The 14563-nt window shown below is 64.0% G+C and overlaps 1 protein-coding gene across 1 annotated transcript; it reads right to left on the bottom strand.

The window, feature by feature from the left end:
• Window positions 1-2979: 2979 nt before the first annotated feature.
• Window positions 2980-11715, bottom strand: KIF3C (kinesin family member 3C; the record flags this gene model as incomplete). The annotated part of the gene is given in 9 exon segments (XM_081998323.1): window positions 2980-3073; window positions 3986-4161; window positions 4869-4977; window positions 5244-5360; window positions 6538-6656; window positions 6762-6884; window positions 6974-7075; window positions 10316-10794; window positions 10797-11715. Coding segments are annotated over 9 exon segments (2238 nt in total).
• Window positions 11716-14563: the final 2848 nt, after the last annotated feature.

Genomic DNA, 14563 nt, shown 5'->3' on the forward strand with positions numbered 1-14563 from the left:
AAAACAACAACAAAAATAAAAGCCCCAGCCCAGCCCCGTCCCCCCCTCTGGGATTTGCCCCCTGTACAGTCGCTCACGTCGACGGTAAATAGATCCCCTGGCTACACGCGCGCGCACCCACGCACACCTACACACATTCATATGTAAATACACACGCACCAACATACAAAGACCAAAGAACATTACAAATATACATCTGAGGTCGCTGCAGCGATGCAGAGAGGCTGCGGAGCCACCCGAGGCAGAGGCAAACGCCGCCGCGAGCTCGCCCGGCCTCAGCTCAGCTCGGCGGCGTCTCCCTCGGGGTTTGTGCTAAGGAGGTTGGGAGGTCGTCGGCAGTGGAGCAGAGAGACGGAGCGAGTGCAGGAGAGTCTGCCGGACCCACGCGCACGACGGACACGTTACAAGCGGCACTTGGATGTCAAAAGCGGCTCAGCCCGCGCCCCGCACCGGGTGCACACACGCCCGTCCTGTGCTCTCCTGGAAGGGCGTCCACGTGGATCCCACCGTGACCACGGTCCTGCTGGACCTGGACCCGTCCTTTGCCATGACGCTGATGAGGACCAAGGCGTGCCGTGGGAGACCGGTGTGGAGCACATCCACCCTTCGAGGTGATGTTCCACGGCCTGGGGCAAGCCAGGGCGGGGAGACGACACCATCAGCTGCTGAGCGTTGCCTCCGTGCCCTGGGCAGAGACCAGTGGTAAAAGAGACGGTCACTGGTTCCACCACCTCTGGGCTCCACGAGCTGCCGATCTGGCTGAAGGTGAACTCAGGGCAATCAGAACGCAAGGAAGGGAGGAAAATCTATTCCTGCAGGCCACCCTGCAGACAGCTTCTCCCCCTTCTGAGGTCTGCGCTTCCCGACCCCGACTCCCAGACGCTATCGTGAAAATGAAATAAAACATCGGGTTTCTCATCCACCGTGTTTCACGGGCCCGGAGCCAGCTTGCACCGGGGGATGCACCCGGACTCGCCCCTGGCTGCCGGTGGTACCTGCGGACAGGAGCTCACCCCGAGCCATGGAAGGGACCCATCTCTCACCCCGAACGCCCTTCCTCCTACACACCCCTCCCCAGGCTGAGCTGCTGCTCGAAGGGAGCGAGCTCAGTCCTGGGAGCAACCTACAGCTTCCAAAATTGCCTACAAGCCAGCTGCTGGGGTGGGGGAGAAGGGGACAAAGATTTTGGAGAGACAGAAGGTGTTATGGGGCACAGGTGGGGAAGGGAAGATGGTGGCAGAGGGCAATGATCAAGAACACGAGGCAGGACAATGCTACAGGGGATGGGGAGGAGACACGCCGCGGCAGAGCAGGGGATGCGTCGGGAGATGGGTGGGAAGGCCTGTGGATGCCCCGGCGCACCCGCACGGAGCGTGGCGATGGGACGCGCCTGTTGGGTGGATGCAACTGATGTTTCTGCTCCGTGTCTGTGCCTCGCTCCCTCTCCCTGGGTCCTGCAGGCAGGAGTCATCGGGGTGAGCAGTGACCAGTCCTTCCAGGGGAAGAAACTCTCTTCATCGCCACAAGGCACTGTCCCTACCTGCCATCTTCTCAGATCCGCCTTCCCAGGGACTGGCCTCAGCATACATCCCTCCGAAGACCCGCACCTTCCCCCGTGAACCAGGAGGTCTCTCCCTCGTTCATTAGGATCTTGTCAAACAAATGCATCTCCCCCACCTCCGCACACCCGGAAGCCATCCCAGGGAAACCACGGCTGCTGGCCTGGCTCTGCCAGAAATGGTCTTCAACAAGGACCCACCTTCCCTCAATCAGATCGCTGAAAGCGGAATCACTCTGAGCGGTGTCCTGGCACCCACGTGTGCTGCTGCCTGGGATGGGGTTCAGGTTGCCAGAGTGGCCCGATGGCTGGCCCCCTCTGCTCCATTACCCGTTTCACGTCCAACCCTCCACGACCCACGCAATCACCAGGAAAGCTCTCCGAACTACGAGGTGACCTCCATGTGGCATTACCCAGCCCGGAGGAGAGCTGTGTTGACATCACCCCTCCGGGCATCACCACCTTGTCCTGCATTTCTTCATTGCCTTTAGCTGCCGGGACGGTGGACACTCACCTCTGGTTTCACATTGCTCCCCAGACTATGTGTGTCTTTGGGAGGGGTGGGTGGAAGGGGATGGAGACTTTCATCTCCTGTTCGGGAGCAAGCTGGCTGTCAGAAGAGGACAGGGCCAGCCGTCTCCAGAGCAAAGTCCCGGCACCACCGGGACTGGCTTGGTTTGGTTAAGCTGCAAGCCCTCTCTGTGGATGAAGCCGGCATTCCTGGAGTGAGACATGCCCTGAAGTCAATGAGATGTCATTGCTGCCACCAGTGTTGACGCAGGCTGGAGAGACCCTCTGGGCCTCCGACAAGCCCAGCGCAAGGTGCTGCCACCACGAAGTCCCCAGATCCTTGTAGAAATCGCCGAATTCCCTGCGATCCAGCAAAGCAAATGCAGCACCAGAGTCCAGGGCTGCCCCATCTTCTGCAAAGCCACCAGAGAGGGGCACGTGCCTGCTCTGTGGAGCGCGATGGTGAGCAGTACGCCGGTGGTGCCCACCCCGGCGGTGTCCCCGTGCCCCAGCCCTGCGCGGGGGCTGCGGCGGCGGCGTGGGCAGGGCTGGGAGCTGAGCGTACCCGAGGAGCGGTCGGCGTGGTGCCCGCTGCCAGCCTTGGATGTCCTCCAGTCCGAACGCGCCTCCTGACTCTGCGCATCAACCACTCCATAAATAAATACGTTAAATAAATAAAGGTGACAGATCCAGATGGGGGGGGAGGGAGCAGGAGGAAGGAGGGGGCAGCTCCCCTCGCCCCGGGAGCTGTTCGTGAGCGTCTCACACAAACACACGCGCACACAAAGTAGCTGAAGACAAAGACGAACTGGGATCAGTGGAGATGCTGCCGGCTGGGGCCCCTTCCTCGGCCGTTGGCCGGGCACAGTCCTCGCCGTGAGGCGGTGTGGGGAACGAGGGGGTCCAGGACGTCACTCCTGAGCTGGCATCGTGGTGGCGCGCGGGGAGCCGGAGGTGAGGGAGACATGCGTGGTTGAGGATGGCAGCGACCGTGGCGTCTGGCACCTGGGGGGGGACGAACAGAGAAAACCTGGTTTCCCACTCCTTCCCCTGCCCCCCGCTCCCCCTGAAATCCAGACATTTCCTCAGTCATTTGCTATGCGGGCAGCACCAAAGGACTGCCAGGGTCGGGCAGGGCGATACCTTGTGTCTTATCATCAGGGATATATATATATATCTCTCACAGAATCACAGCAGGTGGGAAGGGGCCGTTAGAGGCCGTCTAGTCCCACCCCTGCAGTGAGCAGGGACATCTTCACCCAGAGCAGGTTGCCCAGAGCCCCGTCCAGCCTGACCTGGGCTGTTTCCAGGGATGGGGCATCCACCACCTCTCTGGGCAACCTGGGCCAGGGCTTCACCACCCTCGTTGTCAAAAATTTCTTCCTTCTGTCTAGTCTGAATCTCCCCTCTTTTAGTTTAAAACCGTCACCCCTTGTCCTGTGGCTCCAGGCCCTGCTGAACAGTCTGTCCCCATCTTTCTCCTCAGCCCCTCCAAGCCCTGGCAGCTGCACTAAGGTCTCCCCGGAGCCTTCTCTGCTCCAGGCTGAGCCCCCCCAGCTCTCCCAGCCTGTCCTCCCAGCAGAGCTGTTCCAGCCCTCGGAGCATCGCTGGGGCCTCCTCTGGCCCCGCTCCAGCAGGTCCGTGTCTCCCCTGTGCTGAGATGTATATGATGATATATGACATCATCACCCTGTTTTTAATACGCATCTGACAACCATTACCAAAGCAAATCTCAGCCCTATTTTAAAACCTGATCACACCCCAACAATTCATGGCCAGCTTCAACCCCAAAAGGAACGGGGGGCTTACAGCTGCGCTGCAACTCCTCTGCCTGCCCCAAGTCCATGTGCTGCCCTGCCTGGAGCATCCCGGCCACGCCGCAGCCCCTGCGCATCCCCCCCACCCTCCGGCACTCACCAGGAGCGGGACTTCCTCACCCGGGAGGCCGCCGGCCGCTCCAGGAGGCTGTCCAGGTGCATCAGCCTCTCCAGGTGGAGAGCCCGGGGGTCCTGCTCTGCTGGGTCCCTGCTGCGCTCAAACTCGAAGATGGCCGGAGGGGAGAGGTCCAGCTCCAAGAACATGATGTTCTCAGCCTGTGGCAGGACAGGACAAAGGGAAAACCAACACGAGGAGTCACTGTGTGGCAAAACACGGCACCAGTTCCGGCAAGTCCACACTGCCAAGAGAAGCTGACAGACACGCCGGGGAGCAGGACCATCCTCCAGCTGCCACAGACACAGGGCAAGCTCCAAACAGGAGCCTAGGCTCCCTGTTCTGCTCAGGCTCTTCTGGTCTTTCCTGGGGCTCAGTCCAGCGGACAAGGCTGAATGGCCCCGTCCTTTCAAACAGCAGGAGCTGCCAGAGCCAGTGAGCCAGCACCTCAAGGTCTGGCTGAGAGCACGGCCACTGATCCTGCCAAGTGGGAAGATAAAGCTGGGAGCTCGAACTGACATATTCCAAATCATCATGAGCTTGTTTACTCCATCTTCTCTCCCACTCTCCATCCATCCATCCATCCATCCATCCATCCATCCATCCATCCATCCACCCACCCACCATTCATCCATCTATCCATCCATCGATCCACCTATCCATCCATCCATCCACCCATCCACCATTCATCTATCTATCCATCTGTCAATCTACCTATCCATCCATCCACCCATCCAACCACCCATCTATCCATCCACCCATCCAACCACCCACCCATCCAACCATCCATCCGTCCCTCCCATTCACTCATGCCATTTATCCAATGACTTCTTGTCCCGCTGGCACGCACCAGTGCCCTCTCACTTACCCGGTACCGAGGATGAGATCCCATGGCCATGGCCACGCGGGCGTATTGGCTGATGGGCCTCTTGTACCCCACTGCAGAGGTAGGCCGCTTCTTCATTTGGTTGCTGTTTCTAAAAAATAAATTAAGAGAGGAACATTTTTTAGAGAACATAAATTCCTACTAAAAATGCATCCAACCAGTGATGAGCTTGTTTACAGTCAGTGAAGGGTGGCCCTTCCTGGTGGGGCTTGGCTTGGAGAGGACTTCCACCTGCAGGCACCCTGGGGTGCCTGATGCCCTCCCAGCCCCGGGGACGTCCCTGCTCTGCAGGCAGAGGCTTTGTGCCCGTGAGTTGGCGGTGCCAGGGCAGGACGTGGGTCTGGGCTGGGCACATACCCTCCGGTGGGAACCAGCGGCTGGAACTTCCACTGGTCCTCCTCACCGTCGAAGTACAGGCGGTTCATGATCTTGTTCTTCTCTTCTGGTGGGATGAAGTTCTCGATGATCAAGTACCTGAGCGAATGACCGGCCAAGAGACGGAGCAGGAGCAAGGGGAAGGAGCAGGAGAGGAAGGAGTTAATGTGACAAGTGACAGAAAACAGGTTGGAAAGGGAGAGGAAAGGGATGTCAGGAAGAGAGGGAGACACAGGGAAATGGGAAAACACCCAGAAGATGGAAACATGATGGAAATGGAGAGGTTGAAGCAGTAGATCCAGCCAACAGAGAGGCGAGAGAGGCAGGAGAGGGAGGGCAGAGGAAGATCATCATCAGAGAGGAGCAAGGACACTCGGGCAGCTCTGCAAGCCTCCCTCCGGGCAGGAACACCCTCTCCTCCCCGGACCCCTCCGCTCCCCCAGCTGCCCAACCAGAAAATAAAGGAAAGCTCAATGATGCAAAATGGGCCCCAAAGGGAATTAATTTTTTTCCACGTTTTTGGGGGCAAATTGAGCAGCTGCAGAAAATTGTTTCGAGTTGATGAGTTGCTTCATTGAGTGGCCGGCTTTTTAAAAGTTTGAATCATGTTCGAAGGGGAAGGTAGCAAAATTTGAGATGAAATTTTGTTTCTAGTAAAAGTATAAATATTTTACCTTGAAAATGCTAAAGAACTTATATATGTCTGGGTAGGGTTTTGTGAAAATATTGAGTAAGACTATTGCTTGAAGTGAAAACAAGCCCACTAAAGGCGGTGGACCACCAGCTGCATCTCCTGCTGGGAGGTTCCTGGAGGGAACACGCTGCCTGGCTTTGCCGGGTGCCACCGTCGTGCCGGGAGCTCTCGCGGGGCTGGGGCTCACCTCCAGTCCCCCGAAGCTGCTCTCTCTCTGAGGAGCAGGTCTCCAGGTGCCCTCAGGGGACGCTTACCTCCAGCTACCACCGCCACGTCCCATAGCTCGGCCATACCCCGCGCTGCCGCTGCTGCGCTGTCATTTCTGCTTCGGTGTTTTCTGGTGTTTCACCTTTCTCAGCAACTTTTTAATACTCCCATGTGCAACTTGCCCAGCTCAAGAGGTTTAAATATGTTTTGCACCTTCTGCCACCACTGACGGGGTACGAAGTGCTCAGTTGGTCCCGTCAGCAAGGCGTATCTCTCCCTCCAGCTGCGCACCCCAGCTCTGCTGTGAGCACCCCAATTCTGCCCTGCCCAGCCCGCACGGTTGCGCCCAGCCATGGGGGACGTGCAATCCCTTACTTGAGCTTCAGCTCCCGCGTCTGCTCGTTCTGCGCCTCCTCCAGGTCCTGGCGCACGCGGATGTACTCGTCGTGCTGGTCCTGGATCTCCGCCTTCACGGCCTGCAGCTTGGCGTACAGCTGGGGGAGAGGAGCAGCCCCTCAGCGCCGCGGCTCGAGGGCTGCGGCGAGCCCCGGGGCTGCGGCGGCCGGAGGGACGGTCGTCCCCGCCTGCCACGCTCTCACCTTCTTCAGCTTCTTGGTTTTGATCTCCACCTCCTGCTGCAGGGAGGTGTAAGTCTCCCGCAGCTCCATGGTCTCCTCATCCCGCAGCAACATCTCCTGCTGCATCTCCCGCTCCCGACGTTTCTGCGGCGCAGGGGGAAACGCTCAGAGCTGGGAGGGGGAACCGGCCCCCCGGACACCCCCGTCGCCCGATCAGGCCCCTGTGCCGTTACCTGCTCGGCTATCTCTTGCCGCTTCAGCTCCAGCATCTTCTGCTGCTCGTTGGTGTGGTCCACGATGGTCCTGCCGCCGATGAGCAGCTTGCTCTCCATCGCCTGGGAGGGGGCAGAGCGGGGCGGGGGGTCAGAGCACAGCCCCATGGGGTTTGCCCCAGGCCATCCTCGCCGGGTGGTCACCCCCGCGCCTGGCCCCCGTCCCGGGCTCCCCATCCTCACCGCTGCTTTCGGGGAGGTGGGAGCTTTCGGGGCGGCACGCGTTTCGGTCCCCAGCTGATGGGGAGGGGGCTGCGCACGGACACCAGGTGCAGCGGCGGGGGCTGGAGCGGGGGGAGCAAGTGCCGTGCCCCCTCGGCGGGGATGTGGCATGGGGTCGCTGGCACCGAGCCCGGCTGCTTCGGGTCCCGCTTCCTTCCGCACAGCTGTGAGCCCATGGGACGCCGCGGAAGTGCGGCAGCTGCCGGCAGCAAAGCCCCGGCCGCGGCCACCCACCCACAGCCGAGCTGTGCCGAGCCGTGCCGAGCCATGCAGAACTGGGGGGAGGCTCTGCTCTGAGCCCCCGGGACCTGCCGAGGGAGACGCTGCACGCCCCCGCGTGTGTACAGCCCCGTGCGCGCACACGCGAGTACACTCATGCACGCACGCCCCGCGTGCCCACGCACACGCGCATTAGCACACTCCCGCGTGCCCATGTGTGTGCGCAGGCGCAGGGGGTGGGCACACAACGTGCCAGCTGTGCACACACACGCCGGATACGCGTGCAGAGGTGTGCCACGTGTGTGTACAAGTGCCGGGTGTCTGCGCACGCCCGTGCAGGAGGTGAGCAAGACGCGTGTGCGCCCGTGCGCAGGGCTGCCGTGGTGGGGGCTGAGACCCCTGAGGGCAGCCCCCCGAGGGCAGCCCCCCTGCCCGGCCCCGTACTGTCCCCTGCCAGCGCTCCCGGGAGCAGCCGGGCCAGGGGCACTGGGGCGCTACGGGCCCCTCGCACCTTCTCCTCTAAACCCAGTTCTTGGTCCTGATCGCACCCCGTGACGGCAAGTGTCCCCTACACCCTGCGGGGGTGTGGGGAGGGGACCCGAGTGGGACCAGGCAGGCGCTGGGACAAGGCTCGTCCAGGACGTGGTGCTGTCACCCTCCCCGCGGGGGTCACCGCCGGCTACTGCCGTCACCGCGGGATTAAGGGGTTTCTTAGCGCTGCCGTTTTCTCCCTGCCAAAGCATTTATTCCCTCTGATGAAGACGGCTCCCAATCTTCTTTAGCGCGTGGGACAGCTTGAACGTTAAGCCTCTCACGGGAACTCATTTCCGACACCCAAATTAACTTCCCTGGCACTTTCCCACCCACTGACCCCAGCCTCGGCACCCGGCAGAGCCATCGGGCAAGGGGCTCGGAGCAGTCGCGCCTGGGCGCCAAGGTGCACATCTGGGCACCAAGATACACATCTGGCGGGGCAGGCTGGCCCCCGCCTCTCCCAGCTCGATGCTGCCCACGTGTCCCACCCGCATGGTGGGGCCAGGCCCCGGCTGTGCCAGACAGCAGAGCCCACGTCCACGAGTGTGACGGCAAGATGGGGTCCAGCGTGTGGGGCACCCCGTATCCCCCCAGTTACTGCGGCTGCCTTTGCCATGGTCGCTGCGGAGCCATTCACCGTGTGAGCAGGACACAGGGCTCTTTTCAGGATGGTGCCTCCCTGCCGGGCCCCGCTGCGTGGCCGAGCTGCCCACAGGCACCGGGCAGCCACCCAGTGGCCCCAGCAATGTCCCCCCAGGCGGGGCCCTGGCAGTGCCCAGCGGGGCGAGCGTCACGCAGGCTCTGCCCCCCCATCGCTGGCACAGGGGGGATTTTTGCCCCCTGGGGCGATACCTCACTGGTGTGACTGTACCATACCCGCTACGGCCGGCGGGTCCCGGCATGCGGAGCGGCTCCGAAGGCCACCGAAGGGGATGCAGCGTCATCTCGCCTCTGGCCCTGCCTTGTTACTCAGCAGTTACAGGACACGCGGTGGCCCTGAGCCAGCCCTGCCGCACTGTGCCGGACGAGGAGACCGCACGGGATGGCTGCCAGCGACAACCTGCGCTCTGCCACGGTGGTGGCGGGGGACACCGGCTGTGCGGAGCCCACCTCCGTGCCCAGCATCCTGCTCTGCCAGGGCACCCGTCACGGGACAGCCGTCATGCCAGCCAGTGGCCGGTCTCCCCTCCACGGCTCTGCCCTGACAGCATGTCCCAGTTTGAGCCCGTGGGTCTCTACGCAGGCATCCAGGCATGGCCACGCATCCCTGCGCGTGATCGTGCATCCTTGGGCATGGCCCCACATCCCTGGGGCTGCAACAAACACGGCTCCGGCCATGGAGGAGGGTATGAGCGCATCCCCCTGCTCAGCCCCCAAATGACCAGGCAGGGACTGACACCCCAAGCACGTCCCTGCCTGGAGGGCTCCGTGCTAAGCCTCCAGCCCGGCCACTGCATCTGGGCCACCGCGGTGACAGAGGGGCTGTGCCGGAGCGTGACGCGGTGGGTCAGGGTGCTGGGGCTTCTTCCCCACCCGCCGCCGTGATGTTGTCCCAGCCCCGTGGGCAGGTGGGAGTGGGTCAGGACCCCCAAGCCTCACCGGGGATGAGGGCAGAGCTGGGGGGGGGGGCAGCAGTGCAGCCTCGGACCCCCGGCACAGCTGTCTGGGGCTGTCACGGCCCCTCTCACACTCAGCCCCACATCCCCAAGCATCCCTGAGCCAGCAGCACGCAACGCCTGGAGGGTGCCAGTAACGTGCCCCTACCCACCCCGCTCCGGCTCGGGGGTGCCAGGAAGGATTTGAGGCGGGGAGGGGGATGGGGGTCCTTGCAGAGCTGCCGGGCCCTGCCTGCAGCCTCGCAGCCCTGCCTGTCCCCTGGGCAGGAGCCATGGGGTTGGACAGAACCGGGGGGCAGGCGGTGCCACGTTCCCAGCCTCAGCCCTGGGTGTGTTCCTGGGGCCACGGGGACGGATCTGCAGCATCTCTCCCCCACCCCACGGCAAGATGCTTTGTTGTGCCAAGGGGGACAAGAGCCGAGCACAGCAAACTCATGCCACCAGTGATCCGCTCCCTCACAGCCTTTCCCATCCCACGCCCCCAGGAGCTCCCACACAAGGTCCCCATGCAGGTCTATGTCTGGGGGCAACCCCAGCTCCCTGCAACACAGGAGCGTGGGGCTGCTCTTGGGCACCCTGCTCGGACACCTTGTTTGGGAGCCCACCTTGCATGGGCACCCTGCTTGGGACCCACTCAAGCACCCCACGAGGGGCTGGAGGCAAAGCAGGTCTTCCCCTGGCATCGCTCGCAATGGCGGGTGGCAACAGGTACCTTGTACTTGGTGGCCAGCAGCTCCGTGGCCTCCTGCTCCTTCCGCAGGTCCTCTATCATCTTCTCCTTCTCCTGCAGCAGCTTCTGCTTCTCCTCACTCACCAGGCTGTGGTCATCCTGGATAGCGGCTTTCTCCTCTTCCAGCCTCTCCTTCTGCTCCTTCAAGTAATTCTCCAGGCCATCCTCATTGTCATCCTCCCCTTCGTTCTCCGTGGCGCTTTCTCCATCCACCGCTTTCTTCCTCCGGCTGCTCCTTCTCCTCTTCTTCCCCAGCATGCCACGTTTCTCCAGCTGGGCTTTCAGCCGAACAATCTCCTCCTGAAACTCCCGCAGCAAGGTGTCCTTGGGGTCCTCGTTCACCCGGGGCTTGTTCTTGATGTTCTTGGCCCTGTTGGCGAACCTGAGGGTGGAGAGGCTCTCGTCGTAGCTGTGAGAGGCCGGGCCCAAGGTGGCCACCATGATTGTCTTGGCGTTGCCCCGAGGGAGTCCTGCAGCAGGCGGGTCAGCTTGGAGTCCCGGTAAGGGATGTGCGTGCTCTTGCCGTCCACAAGGGCGGAAATGACGTTGCCCAGGGCGGAGAGGGAGAGGTTGATCTTGGATGCTTCCTTGGGGCGCTCTCCATGGGCCCCCATTTTGCTCTGGCGCTCGCTGCCGGCCAGGTCCACCAGGTTGAGCTTGCCCACGCGGATGTGCTCCTCACCATCTGGCCCTGTCTCGCTGCACTCGATGGTGATGAGGAAGATGGCGTGGGAGCGGGAGCTGTGCTCGTTCATGTTGGTGCTGCCCACGGACCGCGTCTGGCTCCCCAGGTTCATCACGTGCTCGATCTCCTTAACGTTCTTGGTCACGAAGGAAGAGAGGTCCTTGATGTACACCCCCGTCTCGGGGTTCTCCTTCAGCTCCAGCTTCTTGCTCTGGTCCTTGGCGAGGAGGTCCCTGATCTCCTCCTGGTAGATCTCCAGGTATGAGGCCCTCACCAGGTACTGCTGGTTCTGTGAGCGGGAGATGTGGGTGAAGATGTGCTCGAAGGAGATGGGGATGATGCCGCGCTTCTCCGGCTCCGCCCAGGCCCCCTGCATGGTGTAGGTCTTGCCGGTCCCGGTCTGGCCGTAGGCGAAGATGGTGCCATTGAAGCCCTGCAGCACGCAGTCGATCAGCGGCCGGACCGTCTCGTCGTAGAGGTCCGCCTGCTTGGAGCTGGCGTCGTAGACGGCGTCGAAGGTGAAGGTCTTGGGCAGCTCCCCCGGGGAGGCGCGGGGGTTTCGGATGCTCACCTGCCCCAGCTTCACGTCCAGCTCCAGGACGCGCTCGTAGCCCGCCGCCTCCTCCTTCCTGCTCATGGGGCGGCAGCGGGCCACCACCTTCAGCGCCTCGCAGCCGCTGCGGGGCTTGCCGGCCATGGCGGCGGCGGGGCGGGCCGGCGGGCTCAGCCGCGCCGCCCCCGCAGCGTCCCCCGGGCCGGGGCCGGGGCCGGGCGGGTGCGGGGGGCCGGGGGGCGGCGGGGCGGCCCCGCCGGGCGCTGGCTCATGGCAGCGCGGCCGCTGCGCCCCGCCCGTCTGCGGGGACGGGCAGGGCGGGCAGGGCGGGCAGGGCGGGCGGCTGATTGGCTGCCGCCCTGCGCACACGCACACGCACACGCAGGGACGCGGGCGGGAGGGTGGTGCTGCCCGCCCCGGCCCCCGCCAGCCCCGCGGCCGCGCCCGCGCCCGCCGGGAGCTGTAGTCCTGCCTTTGTGCGGCGGCGGGGCGGGGCGGGGGCGCGGGTTGGGCTTGGGGTTGGGGTGCGGGATTGAGGTGTGGGCTTGTGGTGCGGGATTGGGATGTGGGATTGGGGTGTGTGGCTGGGATGTGGGATTGGGGTGCGGGATTGAGGTGCGGGATTGGGGTGCAGGCTGGGATGCTGGATGCGGGGTGCAGATGTGGGACGCAGGACTGGGGTGCAGTGCTGGGAGTCAGGGTGCGGGACTGGGACCCGGGGTGCAGGATGGGGGATGGCAGAGGCAGGAGGTGGCGGGGGGTGCCCAGCCCCAGCAGTCCGGCAGGGACGTGGCTCTTTCCTCGGGCCTGGCAGCCGGACTGGAGATATCTCCTGCGGGGCCGGGGCAGCGTCACCCCGTCACCCTCGCCAGCCACCCCTGCGGTGTCTTGGGGTCGCTGGGCTGCCGCAGGCTCTGCGTGCCCCTCACCGCAGCAAACCCCGGCCCCCCGAGCTGTCCCTCTGCCAGCCCCGGCGTGGCCGGCGCGGCCCTGCGTGGGCTCGCTTGCGGCCCAGCGGGAATAATCCCCGGCGCCGTCCGGGAGAGGCAGCCCGGGCCTTTGCCGGGTGATCAGACATCCTTGCGGTTAACCGAGTCCCAGCAGCGCCCGCTCCCCGGCACCAGGGATTATCCCCTCATTAATTAATCAGGGTATTTGCTGCCATACGTTATCCCCTCATTAATTAATCAGGGTGTTTGCTGCCATACACAGGGCTGCCTGGTGCAAAGTCCTCTGTCTCCAGGAGGAGTTTTTTGGGGGGACAGTCCCCTCTCCATGGGCCCAGCCCCACCGCGGGATGAGGCCAGAGTGATGGAGGGCATGGAGGGGCTGGGGGTGCAGCAGGGAGTGGGGTGGGGGGACGAAGCGGGGTGGGGAGATGACGGAGAGGGTGGAGGGGCCGATGGGGGAATCGAGGGGGAACAGAGGAGAGAGGGAGGGGGTGATGGAGGGATGGAGGGGGGGATGGGGGGATGGAGAGGGTAGAGAATGGAGGGAGGGGATGATGGGGGGGCTATGGAGGGGGTGGCTGCTGGGTCCTGGGCTGCCCTGATCCCGGTCGGTCCCGGTGCTGGAGGATGAGGACACGGCACAGCAGGACTAGGGTTTACCCCGCAGCAGGCTGCAGAGTTGGGCTGGGCAGCACCGTGCCCCACGTTTGTGTCTGGGGGGTCCCACCAGGCTGTGATGCCACTTCTCCCCATGGGCACTCGGGGCACCCGTGCCCCTGGCTCCGCGCTCCCCCCTCGCCTCGGCTTCCGTCCGCAGCCAGCACTGCCCTACGGCACCGCCCCATGGCACCGCCGCAGCCTCCAGGACGATGTAGGGCAGGATGGGGCTCTGCACCAGGGCCACCTCCCCTCTCCTGCCTCTCCCAGAGATGGGTCTGTCCACGGGGCCCTGCAGAGGCCCCACGCCGTGGGCACGGCCGTTGGGCAGGGGTCAGCCCCTCCATGGGGTCCTGCTGCAGCCCCCACGTCCTTGCTCCCTCCCGAATCCCCGTGCCCCGGGGCAGGGACCCCGGTGCTGCCCAGCTCTGCCTGCACTGGCACAGCATCCCCAAGGCGAATGGGTTCAAGGTCACCATAGCCCCGCTCCCCCGGCAGCCCCCGGCGGCGGTGCCCCTGCCCCAGGCCCCCCGCAGGAGCGGGCTGCGGTGACGGGCAGGGGTGACGCGTAGGAAGGGGTTGATATTTAGGCAGGGCATGACGCAAGGGCAAAGTGACAGAGGGACAGTGTGACATGTCAGGAGGGGGTGACATGTAGGGACACGGTGACACAGGGATGCAGTGACATGGAGGGCAGAATGACAGGGAGGGACACGGCGCGGTGCAGGGCAGGGTGACATGCAGGGCAGGGTGCCATGTAGGGACGGCCCCTTGCCCACAGGTGTCAGCACCGGACCGGGGCCTGCTGCTGGTGGCCAGTGGCCTCTGGCCTGGCCTCAGGGCTCACCTTTAGGTCAGCCCAGGGCTGTCCTCGGTGGGGGAGCCGGGGAGGTCAGCAGACCCTCATTGTGCCCCTCCTGGGCCAGCCCACCTGCCCCACAGCAGCCCCCAAAGCAGCCATGGCAGAGCCCTGAGCCTCCCTCGGCCCCCCGCCCCGTGCTCCATGGGGGGATACAGTGCATTCGGGGGCCACACCGTGGGCCCAGGGGACGTCTGTCACTGGCTTTATCCCTTCCATCTGCAGGGAGGGGTCATGGGTTGGGGGACCCCTGGGCAGCCCTGGCCGGGAGCAGGACCCGGCATGGCCGCGGGTGCGGGACAGGGTGCGCGGGTGGCTGGGCGCCGGAGGGGGTGGATTGCCGGGCCCTGAGTCATGGGGTGGGGTGCAGGGTGAGTCTCAGGAGGGAGCCCTGTGGTGACCCATGGCCCCGCTGGCCCCCCTGTAGGGTCCCCGAGAGGGGCAAGGGGGGCACCACCCCACTCCCACCCAGACCCCAGGGTTTGAGGGTCTCTATGGCCCCCCAGGGATGCTGCCCCGGCCCCCG

Source organism: Phaethon aethereus, assembly GCF_964289735.1.
Source record: "Phaethon aethereus genome assembly, chromosome: 3".
NCBI classification, from domain to species: Eukaryota; Metazoa; Chordata; class Aves; order Phaethontiformes; family Phaethontidae; genus Phaethon; species Phaethon aethereus.